The sequence below is a fragment of the Medicago sativa genome, chromosome 3, assembly GCF_051527215.1.
Source record: "Medicago sativa cultivar Bolivia chromosome 3, Bolivia_mono, whole genome shotgun sequence".
NCBI lineage: Eukaryota > Viridiplantae > Streptophyta > Magnoliopsida > Fabales > Fabaceae > Medicago > Medicago sativa.
In genome coordinates, this window is record NC_140751.1 from 5,965,436 (window position 1) to 5,985,110 (window position 19,675).

The following is a 19,675-nucleotide window of genomic DNA, read 5'->3' on the forward strand; positions in this document are numbered from 1 at the left end:
AAAAGGGAATTCTCAATTATTTTTTGGCTATATATTAGTCAATTATCAAATGAAATTCCCAATTATTTTTTGGTCATATAAGTAAGAATAAGAAGAATTGATTCGTTAAATTCTTTTGAATCATATTAATAGTATTTAATAAAATAAGAATGGTTGGATAGGAATTGATAAACCCAACCAACATCTCACAAAAAAAAAAAAGTCCACCAACATTTCAAATCAATTCAATTTAAATATGTTTTTAATATCTTATTTAAAGCTAAAATGTACCTTTTTTGTACAGTTTTTTTTTAAAGTCGTACAAAAAAATATAGAATGTTACAATGCAATGAATATTTTTTTTTTGAAGAAAAACAAAGCAATGAATATTGATCATACTAAATTAACATATCTAAATAAATACATTGATGTGAATATTATAACACACTATCATTTACCTGGAAATTAATTATATGTGTTTTAATTCAAATAAATGTTTCCTTCAAAAATAAATTCAAATAAATGACAAAGGTTCAGTACATAAAGAAAAGCCTAAAAAAAGTTCACAACTCACCACTCTTTTCACTCAACCACAAAGTTGTTGATTCAATTTTTTTTTTTTTGAAGGAAGTTGTTGATTCAACTTTTGTTGCCATCACGATAATCTATTCAATGAGTGATGTGCAAATACTTTTTTAAATACTTTTTGAATCATGAGAAATGTCATCTGATCCAGGCGAGTCTTCGGAGTCCTACTCACATAAAAAATTTATCAGAAAAAAATTGTTTTATTTAAATTGTTGATTTTAAATTTCTATAGTAGTCATTAAAAAGCCTCAATTAGTTTTTTCAAACTGAGAAGACTAAATTTTGGAAAATTCTAAAAGAAAAAATATTATTGAAGAACATGAGAATATCATATAATTATATAAGTTTAATATACTCAAGTTCTAACAACTTATCACATAGATCTAATCACGGAATCTGAAAAAATATTTTTAAGCATATAGTGAGATAGAGGCTAAATTTTCTACTTTATTTTTTGAAACTAAAAAGTGCTTTTAATTTTTCTTAGCAACTTGGGTCTCAATTTTTATACAAAACTAAATTTTCTCTTCCCTCAAAATTCAATTGTGTCATCATTCACTATGCTAACATGTAAATATGCGATATCATATTTCTAATGAAACATTTTTTTAAGAAATATATAACATCAATTAACAGCTCATTATTGTATTTATAGCAATAGCAATGACAATCAAATGGTTTCAACGCAAATGTATACGACAACATGTATTTCAAAGTAAATAAGGATGCAGACTTTCTTTTGTAAAAATAAATAAAATAAAATGCGGACTTTCTTGCCTTTTAAATTTGAAACCTTGACCTTTATTTGCATTCCCAAATATTTCATCTATTCAATATCAAAATTTGTACATTGTTTTTTTGTTGCATACGTATGTAACTCATTTACTAAAGACAAAAAGTGAAGGAATTTGAAACAATATAAGCATGCATTTTTCAGCTCATCATAGCACATTGGCGTTTTTCCATGGTTTGATCCCACCAAAGACCAGACGTGAAGGAATTTGAAATAAAATAAAAAATGGAAATAGTTTTTTTATTTAATATAAAATCCAAGCAAATGACATAAAAAAAGCTAAGAAGACAATTCATCATAATGTTCAAAGTTCTGCGGAAGTATACAATAGGTTGGATCACCACATTTGGCTAAGAGAAACCTCGCAAATGAGATCGACGCAATATTTTGATCCAAAACCTTGAGACATTACGGGTCATATCGCTAACACGTTGCTTAATATCTACTCTTGCGTCCAACCTAGAAGTTTAACTCTCACATGACACATCAACATCTCTTTTTAAGTGTGAGACTCTTTGTATTTGTGACTTGGTGAGATAGCCTAATAAGATCAGATGCACAACATGGTAAAAAAGGTGGGTTGGTGGCAGTTTCAAAGAGGGATTTTTTTTTCTTTCTTTCATGAGAAGAGAGAAAGTAAATTAGAAAAAGAAATAAGATGAAAAAGAAATTTGAACATAGAGAAGTAATAAGGGAAAATAATAAGTTGATGTTAATTTTATGGGTTTGTTGAATAAATTGGAGATTTCTGGGTAACTATACTACCAAAATATTAGAGTTATTAAAAAAATATCACTTTAAAATGTCTAATAAACCTGTACTTTGTTAACTTAGTATAATACATCTATGTTTTCCTTTTGTGAGATTCCACAAAAGACCAAAGATTAATTTTTTTAATTCTTTTTTTAATAAAGGAATAAAATGCAAAAGCATCAAGAGAAAGTTACGACTTTTCAACTATGTTGACACCTCATAACTAGCTTTTTCATTTTCTTTTTGTGGTGGCCGGGGTTCAGAGGGTGAAGAAATTTGAAATAATAAAGGTTGAATAAAAAAAATTGCATGAAAACGAATGACATTCAAAGTATCAAATTTAAGATAAAATAATAAACAAACGACACTAAAAAACTAACAAAACAAATCATTGTAATGTTTTGTCAAAAAAAAAATCATTATAATGTTTGTTCTTCCCATAGAGCTTGCATTGGATTGTATCATCGTATTAGACTATGAGAAATCACACACATGAGATTAATATTATATCTTCATTCAAAATATCTAGGCACATATATACATGTCATCTCACTTATATGTTATTCAACATCTACTATTCCATCAATTGTAGAACTTTAGCTCATATTTGACATATTAGCATTTATTCCCCAATTGTGTGACTCCCGCGTCCGTAAATATATGACATAGTCAAATAAGGTCAAACAGAGGTTCCTTTCTTTCATGAGAAGTGAGAAAGAAAAATAGAATTTTTTTTTTTGAGATTGAGATAAATGATACCGGTAAAAAAAATTGTGTTTTGTGCACGAGGTTATAAAGAATAAAGTGAGTCGAAGAAGTTCAAGATTTTTGAGTAATTAATTTACCTAAAAATTAGACTTAATTAAAAAAACACATTAACATTTAAAAATTTCTAATAAGCACGCATTTTGTTAATTAAACATAACACATTAGAGTTTTTCTATGTTTAAATCTCACCAAAGACAAAAGGTTGAAGAAATTTAAAATAATAGAGGTTGATAAAAAAAAATTACATGGAAGCGAACAACAACAAAAAATTTAAATTCAATATAAAAATTAAACATCTACTCTTATATTGGTCATCTCATTTTTAAGTGTCTCAACATCTACTCTTGCATCTAATGTGGAACTATAAATTACAATTGACACATTAACACATCTCTCTTAACTGTGAAACTATGCGTCTATGATCTGGTGACACAACCAAATAAGGTCAGGCGGAGGTACTCCCTCCGTCCTATAATAACTGAGTCATTTGCAAAAACAAAGTGTCCAAAAATATCCGAGCCATTTCACTTTTCAATGCAATATTAATTACTTTTTTCTCTTCATAACGCTAATTAATACTACTTTCATCACTCCCAATTCAATATATTCCACTTTGTATTTCTAATAGTGGAGAATGCACCAATACTTAACAAGATCACTTAAAACTATTTTTCTCTCTCCTTCATTTATACGTTTTTCTTGATATGTGTAAAATGAACAAATGACTCAGTTAATCCTGGACGGAGGGAGTATAACATGATTAAAAAGGTGGATTGATGGTGATTTCATGGAGAGAGGCTTATGATTCTAAATTTCATGAAAAGAGAGAAAGGAAATTGTAAAAAGAAAGAATACGAAAAAGTAATTTGAAAATGAGATAAATGATTGGAAAAAAAGTAGTGTGTGTTTCGTCCGTGAAAGTATTGAAAATAAAGTGAGTTATTTGTAATTTTATAGTTTAGTTGAAGGAGTTAAAATTTATGAGTAGTTATTACACCAAAAAAAAAAATAGGCTCAGTTGTAAAATGTCACATAATTTTAAAATATCGTTTTGTCAACTCAGCAAAACACGTGCATTTTTTCATTGTTAGATCCCCCCAAAGATCAAAAGTGGAGGTATTTAAATAATAGAGGTTGGATAAAAACAATTGAATGAAAGTGAATGACATCCAAAAATGTATATTTAATATCAAAAAACTTATGCAAATGAAATTCAAAAACTATCAAAACAGTTCATCATGATGTTCGGAGTTCTTAGAGTGCCTACAATGAGTTTGATCATCACATTTGACTAAAAGAAACCCCACACGTGAAATTCACATCACATTTAAACCTAAAACCTTAAGACATTAGATATATTAGTCATATCACTTATATGTTTGCTTATTATCTACTCTTACATATAATGTAGAAGTTTAAATCATACATGACACATTAACGTCTATCCCTCAGGTGTGAGACTATATGTATTTGTGATATGATTTGATAATCAAATAGGCTCAAAGGCACAACATGGTAAAAAATGTGGTCGGTGATAGTTTCATAGAGGGATGTCTTTGTTCCTTTCTTTCAAGAGAAAAGAGAAAGTAAATTAGAAAAAGAAAGAAGATGAAAAAGGAATGTGTACAAGAGAGAAATAATAAGGGAAAAACTAAGGAGTGTGTGCTTTATTCGTAGGGAATGAAATGAGTTGCTGTTAATTTTATGAATTTGTTGAAGGTGTTGAAAATTACTGGGTAATCATGCTACCAAAATAATAGATTCATTCAAAAAAATGTCACATCAATTTAAAATATCTAATAAGTGTATTTTGTCAACTTAGTAGAACACGTCTACATTTTTCCATTGTGAAATTGGACCAAAGACTAAGATTGAAGAAATTTAAAATAATAGAGGTTGAATGAAAAAATTTCATGGAAGCGAATGACATCCCAAAACTAAAATTTAAGATACAAAATTTAACAAATGACACCCAAAAACTAAGAAAACAAATCATAATAATGTTGGGACTTTCGTGGGAACCTGTATTGGATTGTATCATAACATTAGACTAAGAGCAAGCACACAAGTGAGATTGACATCACAGTTACATCCAAAATCTTATGACATTATAAGTCATCTCACTTATATATTGTTCAATATCTATTATATGGCATTCAATGTGTTATTTTAATCCACACTTGACACATTAACATCTCTCAATTAAATATGAGACTCTTCGTGTCTGTGATCCACCACCACGAAGCACTTCCGCTCCCCAAAAATGTTGAAGCGTATATGATATCACCATTGGGACTTACGGGGGAGACAACACTTGTGTGATTCGACACATTGCAGAAAAAACAACCACACAAGTGAGAATGATGTCGCATCTTCATCCAAAAATTTAAGGCTTTCATATATGAGTTTTTTTTTCTTTCACTTATTTGTTCTTCGACCTCCAATATTTTATCCAATGATCAGATTGAAATGACACTTTTTTTTTGTGGTGTCCGAAGTTTGAACCCCGGACCTTGCATATATTATGCATTGTCCATACCAGCTGAGCTAAGTTCACAGGAACTTTAACTAATAATTGATACATCACAATATTCTTTCCATTAAATATGACGAAATTCTAGCCCGTGCTTGGCACGGGTGTCCAAACTAGTTAGTTTAAAAATACTGCCAACTACAAAGCCAGTATCGCTTACAACGACATTCTAATTCATCATATCTTTTGCTTCCACATTTTCAGAGATGGTGGCCAAATCTCAAGGTGAAAACAAGGTTAGAAATTACATACCCAATGATCTTGCATTCTCTATTTTGTCAAAACTTTCTTTAAAACCTTTGAAGCGATTTGGATGCGTAAGAAAAACATGGGCTCTCTTATTTGAAAACCCTTGTTTCCGAAATAATTTCATATCTATTCCTCACTCTTATTACGATGGTACTTCGCTCCTCTTATATGAGGTTGTGGAATGTCCTGATTATTCTCTTCATTGCTCTTTCTATTTACTTTCTGGTGAGAGGTATGAGAATCAAGTCAAATTAGACTTTCCAAATCCATTTCAGGAGAACAACTCTTTCGGTGATTTTTATAATTGTGATTTTTATGGGTGTGATACTTTTACCGGAACTCTTTGTCTAAAACAACGAAACACACTTTTATTGTGGAACCCAACTGCCAGTGAATTCAAGGTCATTCCATTCAGCCCCATTGAGTTTGTACCACCTTATCGTGAGGCTTCAATTGATGTTCATGGATTTGGTTATGACTATATTAAAGACGACTTTAAGATTATTAGGTACATACAATTTACTCCAATAAGTAGCGGACATCTTGAACGTCTTAATGTGCGATACGAAGACGTGTCATGGAGCGAAATATCTTATGAACCTGAATGGGAGATTTATAGCCTAAGGTGTAACTCTTGGAGAAAACTTGATGTCAATATGCCTAAGCGTTGTTGTAGTGGTTCATACGAACCATTGTACATTGATGGAATGTCTCATTGGTGGTCTGAAAGTGAAAATTGTGATGAACATTTTTTGGTTTCATTTGACTTGAGTAATGAGATGTTTTTTACCACAATCATACCCATAGACCTACCTTTAGACATAGACACAAATTTTAATCTTGGTTTTGTGCAAAGACGATTGGTGGTATTTAATGGATCAATTGCTTCGATCTCATGGTATTTATTAGATACAACTACATTTTACATATCAGTTTTAGGTGAACTCGGTGTGAAAGAATCATGGACTAAACTATTCGTTGTTGGACCACTTCCTTACATTGATCGTCTTATTGGAGCGGGAAAGAATGGTGATATATTCTTCAAAAAAAAAGATGGTAAGCTAGTCTGTTTCAGTTTAAGTACTCAGAAGACTGAAGAACTTGGTGTTAAAGCAGCACATTTTTATGATCTTGCAATTTACAAGAAAAGTTTTCTCTCGTTTGAAGGAATAAATCATTAATTTGTTTTTCATGTTTACCACTTCGAAATTTATGATTGTGCTTATCAGTATTTTACCTTGTATGATAGAAAGAGGTTTGTCGATCACCGATATGAGCAATCAAGAAAGTATTTGATTATTATGAATTTTGTTGTTTTCAAGTGATTTTTTGCTGTCTTTGTATTTTGACTTGGTTTATAAAAATCACATTTTAGCTTCATTATTTATTTATCTAGACGGGATGTACAATTTGCCTTATGAGTCTTCATTCTCTTTCTATTTTCAGACTGGTGTGAATTTTATTTTCCAATGATATTTTGTCTTTTACTGAATAGCTCATATATGGAAGAACATGATAACCGAATGATCGACATATTTTTGTTTGAGTTTGTGCTTTTGTTCTTTTTCTTTTTATATCCTGTGACTCATGAATCGAGCTAGTAAAATTTCAGAGTAATTTTACAAACAAAATAATCGAATGTTTTGCAGTGGCGTATCCAGGACCCTAGGTCAGGGGGTGCAAATTTTTTAACTTCATAAATTATTATTGTATATAAATAAAAATGTTAAAATATATACTCCAAGTTTTTGTACATTAATAGTTTTCTTCGTATTTCACGATAAATATATGACATTTTTAACCAAATCACAGCAATTAAGAAAGTCGATGGTAATATTAAATTTGTTTGTAATTACTATTGTTTTTATAATTTTATCTTTTAAGAGAAAGAAAGTTGGTTTATTTTTGCAACATAATAATTATTGTTGATGAATAAAAAGATGTAAAATAAATAGAGATATGTTGGTAAAAATAATAATTAATGTATGGAACTACAAAAATTCTATGACTGAGCAGCAAAGAATATATTTATAGAAGTTTAATGCAAAGGTTAGACTATGCAATTTTTGATTTGCCAATCCTAGCTAGGTATGTAACCCGTGCGTTGCACGGGTTTGATTAAAATAGTGCTTGTAATTTTTTATAAATGATAAAAATAAAATTATGATAAGTATAATGATATAAAATTCAATGATTCTATAATTTTTTTTTGAAAGAATGATCTATAATATTATATTTTGAAATGTAGTGATATTATATTGAAATATGAGTGTTGTTTAAAAATATAAGAATTTGGATTGATTTATATTGTAGGGTGTGTTTAAGGACAATGAATATAGTTTTTGATGGATCTTATAATATTTTATAAGTTTAAAGACATCTATCATAATTTATCTTAATAGTGTAATCATGTAAGAACATTTCTTTTTTCGGGATCACAACGGTGCAATTATGCTTGTTGTTAATATCGCTTATTAGAAAGGTTGAAATAAGCTTCGTTTAGCATATGATTAATCTCGGATGATTTTGTCTTTTTTATCTTTTGATCATTTTCTTGGAAATTATGCAACGCTATTGCTTACTTTTACTTTCCTATATCCTATCTAAGGCATCTCATATTAATTAAAAAAACAATTCTTGTGTTAATAAATTATCAAACCTCCACTTTGTGCAATTCTACTCAGACTTTTATTTGTTTAGATTTTTTAGTCAATGGTTTGGTTTATCTTCTTGTCACTTTGCGTAATCCTTTTTCTTTTGTTTGTTTTCTTTTTCCGGATGACGTTTATGTTCTCTAATATTATTTTGTCTTTTTTCTTTTATTATATATGTTTGCTACATAGCATTATTATTTTAAGATAACATTTCATTTAGTATTATTCGATCTTATATAAACATTAATAGAAGAAAAAAAGGTGAGATTTTAATGTAAATATGTTTTGCTATTATAGTGAGAATATAGCCCTATTATTTTAAGATAAGATTGCTTTTAGTACTATTCAATCTTATATAAACATTAATAGAATAAAAAAAAGGGTAAGTTTTTTATGTAACGAAAGCTTAATTACAATAATATTAGAGATTATTATATAGAAAAAGAGTGAGTAAAAAGTAGATAGTATAAGAGAGAGTGAGAAGTTTCTCTAAGGAGTGTCACATCATCATGATTCTAACTTAAGAAAAATTGAAGCTTTCAAAATTAAGGTAAGCATATATTATGCATTGCCTTTACCAACTGAATTAAGCTCACGGAGACAACATGTGAGAATTTAAAAGGCCATAAGGATATTCAAAAAATATGAAAAGAATATGTTTAATTGCCACTACTTGAAAAATTGGGAATAGAGACGGGCAAAATCCGTCTCTAAAACGAGAAATCTGTCTCTGAACATGTCTGAGACGGAATCAGAGACGGAAATAGGTCTGTCGTTGAATTCGTCGTCTCTAAATCCTTTAGAGACAGAATTTAGATTTCCGTCTCTGATAGAGACGGAAACAATCCGTCTCCAATATATAAAACCCGTCGCTAAGATCTATATCAAAGAAGCTGAAAATCCGTCGCAGTTAGAGACGGAAACCACGGTCTCAATCTAATATAATTCCGTCTCTAAACTCTGTCAAAAAATTTAACATTCTGTCTCTATTCATTAAATTTCCGTCTCTACGGAGACAGATCGCAATTCCGTCTCTAAAAACCTTTTTTTTTATATATAAAATCTACCTTGATATTCTAAATATTTAGTACTAAAATAATGTTTATAATAATTGATCTAACTCTCAAGAATGTCACAATTACATTTTGATAAACATCAAATTTGCAAAAAATGACATGAAAGTCTTGATCCTAAACACTCATACAACATAACATCACCACTTGATATCAAAATATAAAGTTGTCCAACAAAACATCACTACTTGATTGTTTGATCTAACAAAAAATAAATATACAAAAGTAATCAAACTAAAATTCATCCACCTCGTTGTTACCATAGCAGCAACTTTAAACGCCAAAGGCTGTATAAAACTTATTCAACTCCAACTGTTTAATAGTTTTGTTCTCTCCTACAAACTTTTGTGCAACCCTCGTCAATAGATCAGCACCATTCCATCCAATATATCAGGGTAAACCTTAGATATTATGATTACAAGAGTAAATAATACCTCAAGTATTAATGCTTAGCAGCAGGGATATGCAATTCCACATAATCAACAAAGTCCTTTTGCGTGTTTGATGAATGATGAGACGTATCACCAACCTCTTTTTCTATTCACATGCCAAGCATTCGCAGCTGCATAATATATTCACCAATGTTAGGTCTTAAACAATAAAATAAAAATGATGATAATGAGTGCAAAACCATTCTCATCGATGGTGTGCTTTACGAGGTATGTAACATGAAAGACTTATCGCTACCGACCTGCCATAGTTTTGCTTCTAGAGGCCCATAAATGAAACAAAAATGATGGTTTAGTTGAGATACAAATCAGCAACAAAAGTTGAATTTACGTGATTGACTTATTTAGAAAATATAACTATACACCTACCACTTGTGCATCAACATAGGAATATGGTGTGGCACTTGATACAACCAAAAACAATTTAGTACTGCCGGACAAAGCCTGATGGCATTTGACAGCACAATATAAACCGTGTTTCATTACTTCAAAAGAATGAAAAGATAACAGACTTTCTTAGCACTAAAACATGCATCGCAGTACAGCCTCTCCCTATATATATCATTATCAGATTATTACATCACTAGATAGCAGCAAATACAGAAGCAAAGAAAGCATATGAATATAACTGTGAAGATATGAAGGCAATTGTATGCAAATAAAGATGCAAATAAAGTAGAAAATATTTTACACATATATGAATACATCCATTACACATGAAAATTATGAAATTAACTACCTCCCGCCTCATATACTGTCTCACCTATCAGGTCACTTCCTCATGCCTCAGGTTGCAATGCCTGTACAAAGAAAGCATATGAAAACTAACAAAGTGTAAGCCCCGCAAAAATATCCTTAGTAGCCCAATAGGAAACAATGTAAAATAAACTTTAATGTCTAAAAAAATTATTTCATTGTATTTGACCTTTATTCATTCATCTACTATTAAAAAAGCTAAAGACGAGTGTCATAAGAGTGTCAGATACCGGCGAGTGTCGAACACCGCAACACGCCTACCTTGATATCATATGGTTATTTTTTTCTCCTTCAGTTCTTTTACAATCTCTACATGCCTAAAGGCAAAGCAACAAGAGAAAATGAAAATTACCTTCACTTAGGCCCCCAGAAGAAATTCACTGATCCATGGCCCTCACATGCCTTTCTTATATATTCAACCTGCCAAATATTCATATTGATAAGCCAAGAAATCAATAATGATACCTTTGTCCCATGGAATTGAATTTGAAAACACAAAATAAATGGAAATATGCAACCAAAACAAGGAAAATTAAATAGAGTAGAGCTAAATTTTCATGTCGGTACATACACTGACTGGCGCCCTACACTACTCACTGCCATCTCCAAGAAAGAAGACCGACCTTCCAACACCGACGACAACGTGGTGTGCGGCTTCTTCCGTGGTTTTGCAGTGACTCCATATCCTAGTCGTAGTTCTTGCATCATAAAGATGTGATTGCAATGCTCATAGTCACCTATTTCTTCCTACTTTTTACATCTCTTTGTCTAGACCTTTCCTTCATATTCCCTATTCCCTGTTGGATATCTCTATGTTTAACTTTAACTAGAATTTATAGAGCAGCTACTCTCCTTTTGAATCCCTTAAAACTCTGTTGTACCCTTGGAATGCTTAGTCATGTGTTGTTATGTTGAAAAATAGGCAGTTATAAGAAGAAGAAAAAATCACAATCAACTTTGCAATTCTAGTCATTTATTTATTTATTGAAATACCATTTTTTATTCCTACTATGAAGAAGAAAAATTTCACTTAATTTTATTATTATATTTTCTATTAATTTTCATATACCATTCATTTGCGTTGTCATTTGTTCGACTTTCATGCTTTGAATTTCAACTTGTAGAGGACGTAACATTTTTGTTTAAAAAGCTGCAGAATTAGCACCTAGCACATCAACACATAATATTGTTTTCAATTAATTAAGCACTATTATAGTTTTCATGAGAGGATGGAAGTGCTTCCACATTAATAAAATGCACAAATATATAATGGTCATTTCATATCACTATAAACTAAATTTGAGACCATTCAACATCCAAACTCTCATAAATGGACCACTTTTTTTTTTTTTTTTTTTTTTTTTTTTTTTTTTTTACAATCACTGAATTATTCTGTAGTACAAAATTTTGCCTAACTGTAGATTGGGATCTAGTCATAATCTCATAGACTAAGTTGGTAGTAGAGCTCTTTTTCCTAATAAAAGGAGGAAACTTTAATATAAATAAAAAGATGGAAGATAATTTTTATTGCATTTCATGTTTGATGAAAAGGTCTCATCTTTTGTGGCATAGCATGGCATTATGATTTGACTCTCTTGTGCTTTAGAGAAAATGCTTTGATGAATGTGATGAATATTTTGAAAGAAAGTTTGAATATTTTAGTTGATGTTGTGAAAATGGTGATGATTTCAAATAGTGTGTATCATGCATGGCATGGCATGTAGTTGTGTCATAGGTTGCCAATAAGGGCGATTTACTCCGGTGCCGAAAGGGCGATTTACTCTTGTGCCAAGAGGGCGATTTATTATGTGTTGAACGGGCGATTTATTATTGTGCCAATTGGGGCGATATCCGGATCATGTTCTAGTTGCATTTCATGCATCATTTGCATAAAGTTTATATTTCTATTTATTTATTTGTATTCGGCTTTTGACTTTTATGTGGTGAGTGTTTTATTATTCTTCTTATCTTGTGCCTTTATGTCTATATGATTGTATTGTTGACACCCAAAGCTTTAGTTGCTGACACTTGATCTAACCAAACCTCTTCAGAGAGTTTTAAGAGGTTCTTTCCTACATACCAAGATTAACCAAACCTCTTCATGAGCTTACACAACCTCTGAAGTGAAACTCTCTAATGTCTTAAAAATGGGAACCAAACCAGTTTGTAAACTATTAGAAGCTGCATTGCGGACAAGCCTAATGGCTTCTTTATGTCTGGTCCTCTCATCATGCAATCTCTTCTTCATAGAATCTAAATTCACCATTAGATCAAAAGTAGGTTTTTATGAATAATTAATTTATGTATCAAAAAAAAAAATTATAAAACTGATGTATTATTACAAAGCCACATCAATATCATTTTGAAAGGAAAAAACCTTTCTTTACATAGCTTGATTTTCTATATTGTTCCCCTACGTGAAAACAAAAATACAAATCGTACATCAGTATATTCATGTAGATATATATGCCCCTATAATGGATAAATGTAAGAAATTCAAAGTCACAACAATACTAAGATGATATGCAACAAAAACCAATATATAATAAGAGTTAATCTATACCTAAGTAACGCCACAAATATAACTTGATAGGCTTGATCTAATCGTAGACAATGTTTTGAATAATAATAAAAGATAGTAGGCTATATTCTCAGAGCCAATCTACCTTATTGTGTGCTTGAAGAAAGTTGTCTTACCTCTGAGACATAGATCTATCGTAAAATGCTAAGGACTTAATTTGCATTGTTTGTGCTTGTTGAGCTCTTGATTGATACAAAGTGTTACCACAACAACATGAGAAGAGATGAGAGAAAAGGTCAATATATAAATGGAACAATATTTGGTTTTAAATTGGTTAAATAAATATGTGAATTGAAAAGGTGCACTAATTAAAAGGTTATGTACAGATGAAAGGTATGGATTAGGAATACCAAATGAACTTCTCTATCTATTCTATAGAAGAAAAAAAAAACGTTCATAAAAGTTGGACCTTCCTTGATATATTTAATGCATCGGTTTTGTTTTTTTAGGATTTGTACCATTAGACCTTATTAAAATGAATTTACGGTGGAAATGTGGCTACTGGCTAGGTTTTAAGAGAGGGATAACAGCAAGTACAATATAAAAAGAAAAGTTGGAGCTTTTCTAGATATGCCACATCAGCACGATAGAAGCTTAAGAACAATCCATGGTTCTATTACAAAGATATATATAGATAGATAGATAGATATAGATAGATAGTCATTTATCAGTAACATAAGTAGTCTTTCAATACCATAACTGCTTCTCTCTTAGATAGTCATTTATTAGTTTTAAATCCAAAATAATGAGAGTTAAAATATGACACTAATGGAAAAAATACATTTAGTCTGCTAGTCTCCTGAATCAAGTACTAAGAAACGTGGTGGATTTGCAGTATATAGGGGTGGGCAAAAATATCCAATAACTGAACTGAACCGGTTAACCGAACTGAACCAAACTAAAATTAACTGAACCATTACATTGGTTATTGAACTGAACCGTTATTTTAAAAACAGTTCATTAATTGAACCGAACGGTTAACCGAACCGAACCAAACTCAATTAACTGAACCGAACCATTACATCTCAATTAACTCTATATGTGTGTCCATATATGAATCAACATCTGAAATTAGAAACCATTTTTTTACACCAGAGACTCTTAATTAAATTTTTTTGGTAAGAAATAAACCAACTTGTGCCATGGTTACAATCCACTAAAATCTGTGTAAACTGTGTCAATCTACTGAAACCTTTTTCTTCTCTCCATTTTTCTCTAATTTTGTTATTGTAATCAGTCTCTATTCAAAAACACAAATTACGTTTCACTTTCAATTCTTATGAATTAAAACCAGTTTCCATAAGTTGTCTTTTGGAAACCGGTGTCGTATTTTTTTTTTACAGCAACAAAAATCTATGTTTAGCAAGTATAAACTTTAACAATATACTGCTATATCTGATATACGTTTGTTTAACATAAAAGTACTCTTGACAGGAACATCAGTATATAACTGAACTGAGCTTAAATTTTCTTGCCTTTAACTAATCCAAATCTTGATCATTGGATTATATCTGATTGTTCATCGGTTTAAGGATAGCTACATTTCAATGACAAGAGCATCAACTTTCTTGTTATAACAACATCAGAGCCAAAAGAAGAAAATCCATAGTGAAAACTCTCATCACCACCATTATTCACAAACAAACATTTATTAATGGATTACACTTAATATAATCATAATGTTTGAATACCTTGCAATTAAATTTAAAAAGGACAAAAAAAACACAATTAAATTCGCAAAAGGATAAAAAAATACATTTCGGTTCAAAATTTTAGTTTTGGTTCAGTTCGGTTCGGTTAATAGGCAAGCATAACCGAACCATAACTTTGGTTCAGTTCGGTTAGTTCCAAACCTTAAACGGTTCGGTTCGGTTATTCCGAACCATTTCAACACTTCGGTTCGGTTCGGTTAATAGTTAACCGAACCATGCCCACCCCTAGCAGTATAGTTATAATTAGGATGAGAAATGACATCAATGTAATATAGTACTGAAAATGCCACCACTGTGATTTCATTTGCATCTCTTAAAAAATCGTAAAGCATTTTCTTGTTTCCTGTACAAGCTGTGATGGCTGGATTTTGTTCATGAACAAAAGTAAACCGGTTGCCGACATATAAAGAATTGTGGAAGAATTTTTATTTATAAATAGAAGCCAACAAATCCTATACACTCTACCATTAGTTCAGACCTTCGTAAGGGAGTGTGTGCGAGTTGTTTATTTCAAAGAATAGATTGGATCCAACCAACTGCACTTTTTTCATTATAACTAGAAAAACATGCATGATCCGGCGAATGACTTCTTACTAAATAAATTACTAAATAAACAAAAAAAAAAATAGTTAAGAACCATAGCATTTCGCGATTCATTGGTAAATCTAGCTACTTTGATTCTCTATCAACCAAGAATTTTGGAGCATTACCATGGTTAAAGCTAACCAGTTTGAAGTTTAGACGCAATGTAGTATTCTTTCTACCACTATGTTAATACGGAAATTGGAATTTTTTCGATATAGAACACTCATGTCGATAAAATGACTTGAATTCTCTTTACGATGAAAAATAGGAAATAGAACACCAATTTAATTATAATTAAATAAGAATTTCTTCTTCTTCTCTCTGACTTCAAAAAAGGTTTTTCTTCTTCTTTTTCTTATTGTCATACAATAAGAATTTCTACAAGAAACATGGTGCAGAAGGTTCAGCTGGCCAAATTCTCCATTCCAAGCCGACCTTCAATGGATTGAAGAAAAAACTCAACATCCTCAATTCGGATAGAAGTGAGATGACAATTGCTTCTTCTTTTAGCAATTCAAGTTGTGAGCTATAAATTATGTACACGACGTTTAACAAAGTAGAAATATTCCAGTTACGGTTAAAGGTCCCGTTTATCTAATATAGAAACCTTATATGTATGTTTAATCTCATATTATCAAAAGCATTTGAGCACGTTAAACAAAATTAATAATTAAAACCTATGTCTAAGTGAACTAGCAATTGATAAATCTAGGCACGACTGCAAAAATTAGTGTTAATAGCGAGTTACAACCTTAAATTAATTCAAAATGGGATAGACCTTGAAAAGCATTAAGAACAAGATAAAACAAATAAATATAATATGAATTGCGCTAAGAAAAGGACTCATATAGGTCATGTGGTTCCAACTACAACAAAAATGTTCATCATTCAATCCTAATTTATGAAAGTTTAGTTACACATGATAACTGTCATAAACAACATAATTCAAAGGACGGAAGAGAAATACATAACCTGCGGTGTTGATCCTCAAACTTGTTTCCAAACCTTCCAAATTAAAGAATATTTGACTTAATTAAAGAATATTGACACATTTTCTTACAAGAATTACAATGAATTTAATTACAAATAACTAGGTAGAATAATTGACTTAATGAAGAGATATAGCTATACCACAATACAAATGATCAAAGACCAGATGTAAATGGCACAGTAGTTGTAGCCAACCATGTTGGTCCAGCAAGGAGTCCAGTAACCGTAAACTTTGATGCTTCCTTAGGGTTTGTTATCACATGATAACCAGGCCATTTCACCCTGTTTGCTGTTGATGAACCAGGTCCATAATTCTCATACTCTCCATAATACAATGTATCTTGAGCAAAATCAGTGTCACCCCATGGAGACCAACCTGGGGGGCTCACTAAAGTGTCCATAAAAGTTTTCATCACCATAACTCTTGAATATTGTTGCCAAGGCCTGCCCAGGAAGGTTTTGTACTTGTCAACCACAGCCTTTAGATCTGATGCAGCCCTAATTTGACAATTGTGGAATGAAATTCCAGTGTTTTGGAATGGATCACCTCGACCTTGGGCGGTGATCATGTTAGCTTGGCCATCCAAAGGCTTTCTTGCGAAAATGTTACAGTTTTGGAATACAACTGCGGCATTGCCAAATATGAAGTCTACAGTGCCATAAATGAAACATTGTCTGTAAAATTGACGTTGTGCATGAGCCATGAGGGTGTCTTGGTAGCCTGATATAGCACACCGGTAGAAGACAGATAGATCAGAGGCTGATCGGAGCGCCACAGCTTGACCCTTGTGAGGACCAGCAGTATTTTGGAAGGTTATGTCCCGTGCAATGAAGTGAAGTCCATCAATACCTAAATTTAAATGATCCAAGAGTGATTATTTTAAAAAATGAAAGTAATTGTATGTAAGAAAGCCGCAAAGAAATATTAAACACCTATCTTATTATAAAATTTTAGAGCTTCAAAGATAAAATAAAATTTTACCAAAGAAATTATTTTATATCTTCTATGTTCAGTAGTTGACTTGACACTATTTAATTTTATTTCTTTAATAACAAGAAAATAAAAAGAGAAAGGAGATTGAATATAACTCACCTGCTGTTGCAGAGCTATAAGTGGTAAAACCACCTTGAACACTTCTAGAGCTTGTTATTATAGTATTTTGCATTCCATCACCAACCAACATAATGTTATCATTATGAACAGCAACCTCAATGTTCTCTCTATAAACACCTTTCTTAACATGTATCACAAACCTTGTCCTGTATTTTCTCTTAGCAGCAGCATTTAAAGCAGCTTGCACAGTCTTGTACTGTCCAGAACCATCTTTCGCAACCACAAGATTGTACTTTACTGGAGACTTGGACTGCAAAAGCTTCCTTTCATGAACAGAAAACCAATTTGGAAATGACTCTTCTTTTGTTTCTGCAACAGATTCAGAAATTTAGATCAGTATGACTATATATATATATATATATATATATATATATATATATATATATATATATATATATATATATATGTCACCAAATAAACATTCAATAATTTATCTCTCATTTAATTCCTCCTAAATAAAGTTATTGAATTATTTTTTAGCAGTACAATACTTAAATTTTAAGGGGAATGCTAATGAGTGCCCTTGAGGCATTGGTTAAAGTACTAAAATAAGTAACTTTGCATCAAAAAGTTGTGTAATTATTGCTAAAACAAATGTAAAAACTTACGTTTCCAAGACATAATTTCTACTAATGGATTCTTAGCATTAACCATTGCCCTCAGAGCACTGGTTAGCAAGACCCAAATTTTAAATAGAAAAATATAAAATCATTGTTAGTACCTTTGTCATGTTTCATGAAATGCATATTGATGGCTAAGATGTTCCTTATCATCTCAATGACATTGGTTTGCATAATGAAATTGAAATCTTGAGCATTGAGTTCTAAAGCTCCACTTTTACATGTTTCAATATTTGTGAGAGAAGTTGTGAGCCATGTTTGTGCATCATTTGGTGAACAATTTTTGCTTGCATTGTTTAAGCCTTCAAGTGTGCGGCTGAGATGAAAAATTGTGTTTTCAAATAGCTTCAAACAATCACCATGAACCGTTTTATGCACTGATGAGTTTTGTTGGTGTTGAGAATTTTCTTGTGCTTCTTTTTGCATTGTAAGAGCTTGTTTTAAGGCTAATTGAACAAGCATTTCCCTGAATTCAACTCTATGTTTGAGTTTGAAATGATTGTTCATTTGTGTTATGTAGTGTTTGCATGGCTTAGGATGTGGTGTTAAATTGCACCACCAATCTATGTTGCTTGAGGAAGGTCCTTTTCTTGATGAGGCTATTGAGAAAATTGAAGATAAGAAAACGAGCATAAACAATGTTTTTCCAACGATTGCCATATTTCAATTGTAGAATAATTAAAGAGTTTAAAAAATAATAAGAGTTTATGTTGCATATAACAAATGTGTGTATAGATGATGTTTTTGTTCACTTGTTTTTGGTTTTGACTTATGAGAATTAAACCCTAAACCCTATATATAGATAAATTTTTGTAGGTGGAGTGTGAAGGTGAAAACGTGTGGAATGAATTGAAAGCGATAATGAAAAATGACACAGATACAGACAGTGGATGCAATTGCAAGAAAGAATTAATTGAATATAGGAATAAAATCTTATCAATTAGAAAAAATGGTATTACTTAATAATTCAGAAAGTTGAACCCTAATTACTATTATTGCAAGAAAAACAAGTGTCCTAATGTGGATTCACATATCAACATTATTAAGCTTACTTATAAATACACTAATTTGGAATTTGCGGCTGTGACTATATATATAATTAAATTAATATGTTGATGAGATGATGAGTTGGCTTAAGTTGTGTATTTGTTTCATATTCATGCATAATATTGTTAAAGAAAATTGAATATATTATCCTTTTTATTAAGAAGACTTATTTTAGGGTTGGGTGAAGGATAGTTTCTTTGAACATAGTAACCAAATTCACCTTGTAGGGTTTTGTGAGCGTTATTGTACGTACTCCATGTGCTTCTTTTTTTTTTTGACAAGTACTCCATGTGCTTTTAGTTTGCAAATTAAGCAAGAGAAGTAAATATGTAGGCGATTTTGACAAAAATTGTGTCAACATAAGTTCATTTTTTTAAGGGGTCAACACACGCTCATGTATATAATATAAATTAATTGGTCATATCTTTATA

General features: G+C 31.0%; 2 protein-coding genes and 1 long non-coding RNA gene across 4 annotated transcripts; 1 reads left to right on the forward strand and 2 right to left on the reverse strand.

Annotated features, from left to right (window-relative positions):
- The first annotated feature begins 5,592 nt into the window (after nucleotides 1–5,592).
- On the forward strand, nucleotides 5,593–6,856 carry LOC146935207 (putative F-box protein At3g16210). The gene has a single exon (XM_085750359.1). The coding sequence runs from the start codon at nucleotides 5,621–5,623 to the stop codon at nucleotides 6,842–6,844; it is 1,224 nt and encodes a 407-aa protein (XP_085606485.1). The 5' UTR covers nucleotides 5,593–5,620; the 3' UTR covers nucleotides 6,845–6,856.
- Nucleotides 6,857–9,515: 2,659 nt separating this feature from the next.
- Nucleotides 9,516–11,540, reverse strand: LOC146935208 (uncharacterized). 2 transcript variants are annotated; one of them, XR_015030153.1, is made up of 5 exons: nucleotides 11,167–11,540; nucleotides 10,948–11,015; nucleotides 10,603–10,639; nucleotides 9,825–9,952; nucleotides 9,516–9,732 (listed from the first exon to the last, which is right to left on the reverse strand). It is a non-coding gene; the product is annotated as an uncharacterized LOC146935208 (long non-coding RNA). The 2 variants fall into 2 exon arrangements; XR_015030152.1 differs by having other exon boundaries at nucleotides 10,579–10,639.
- A 4,946-nt stretch (nucleotides 11,541–16,486) lies between these two features.
- Nucleotides 16,487–18,966, reverse strand: LOC146935209 (pectinesterase-like). The gene is made up of 3 exons (XM_085750360.1): nucleotides 18,299–18,966; nucleotides 17,557–17,886; nucleotides 16,487–17,313 (listed from the first exon to the last, which is right to left on the reverse strand). The coding sequence occupies exons 1-3, from the start codon at nucleotides 18,855–18,857 to the stop codon at nucleotides 16,619–16,621; spliced, it is 1,584 nt and encodes a 527-aa protein (XP_085606486.1). The 5' UTR covers nucleotides 18,858–18,966; the 3' UTR covers nucleotides 16,487–16,618.
- Between the last annotated feature and the right edge of the window lie 709 nt (nucleotides 18,967–19,675).

Excerpts from the sequence above, each read along its gene's own strand:
- LOC146935209 (XM_085750360.1), bottom strand. The coding sequence starts at position 18,857 with ATGGCAATCGTTGGAAAAACATTGTTTATGCTCGTTTTCTTATCTTCA. Across the intron at positions 17,887-18,298 it reads TTTCATGAAACATGACAAAG|AAACAAAAGAAGAGTCATTT; the intron begins GTACTAACAATG and ends AATCTGTTGCAG. Across the intron at positions 17,314-17,556 it reads TTATAGCTCTGCAACAGCAG|GTATTGATGGACTTCACTTC; the intron begins GTGAGTTATATT and ends ATTTAAATTTAG.
- LOC146935207 (XM_085750359.1), top strand. The coding sequence starts at position 5,621 with ATGGTGGCCAAATCTCAAGGTGAAAACAAGGTTAGAAATTACATACCC.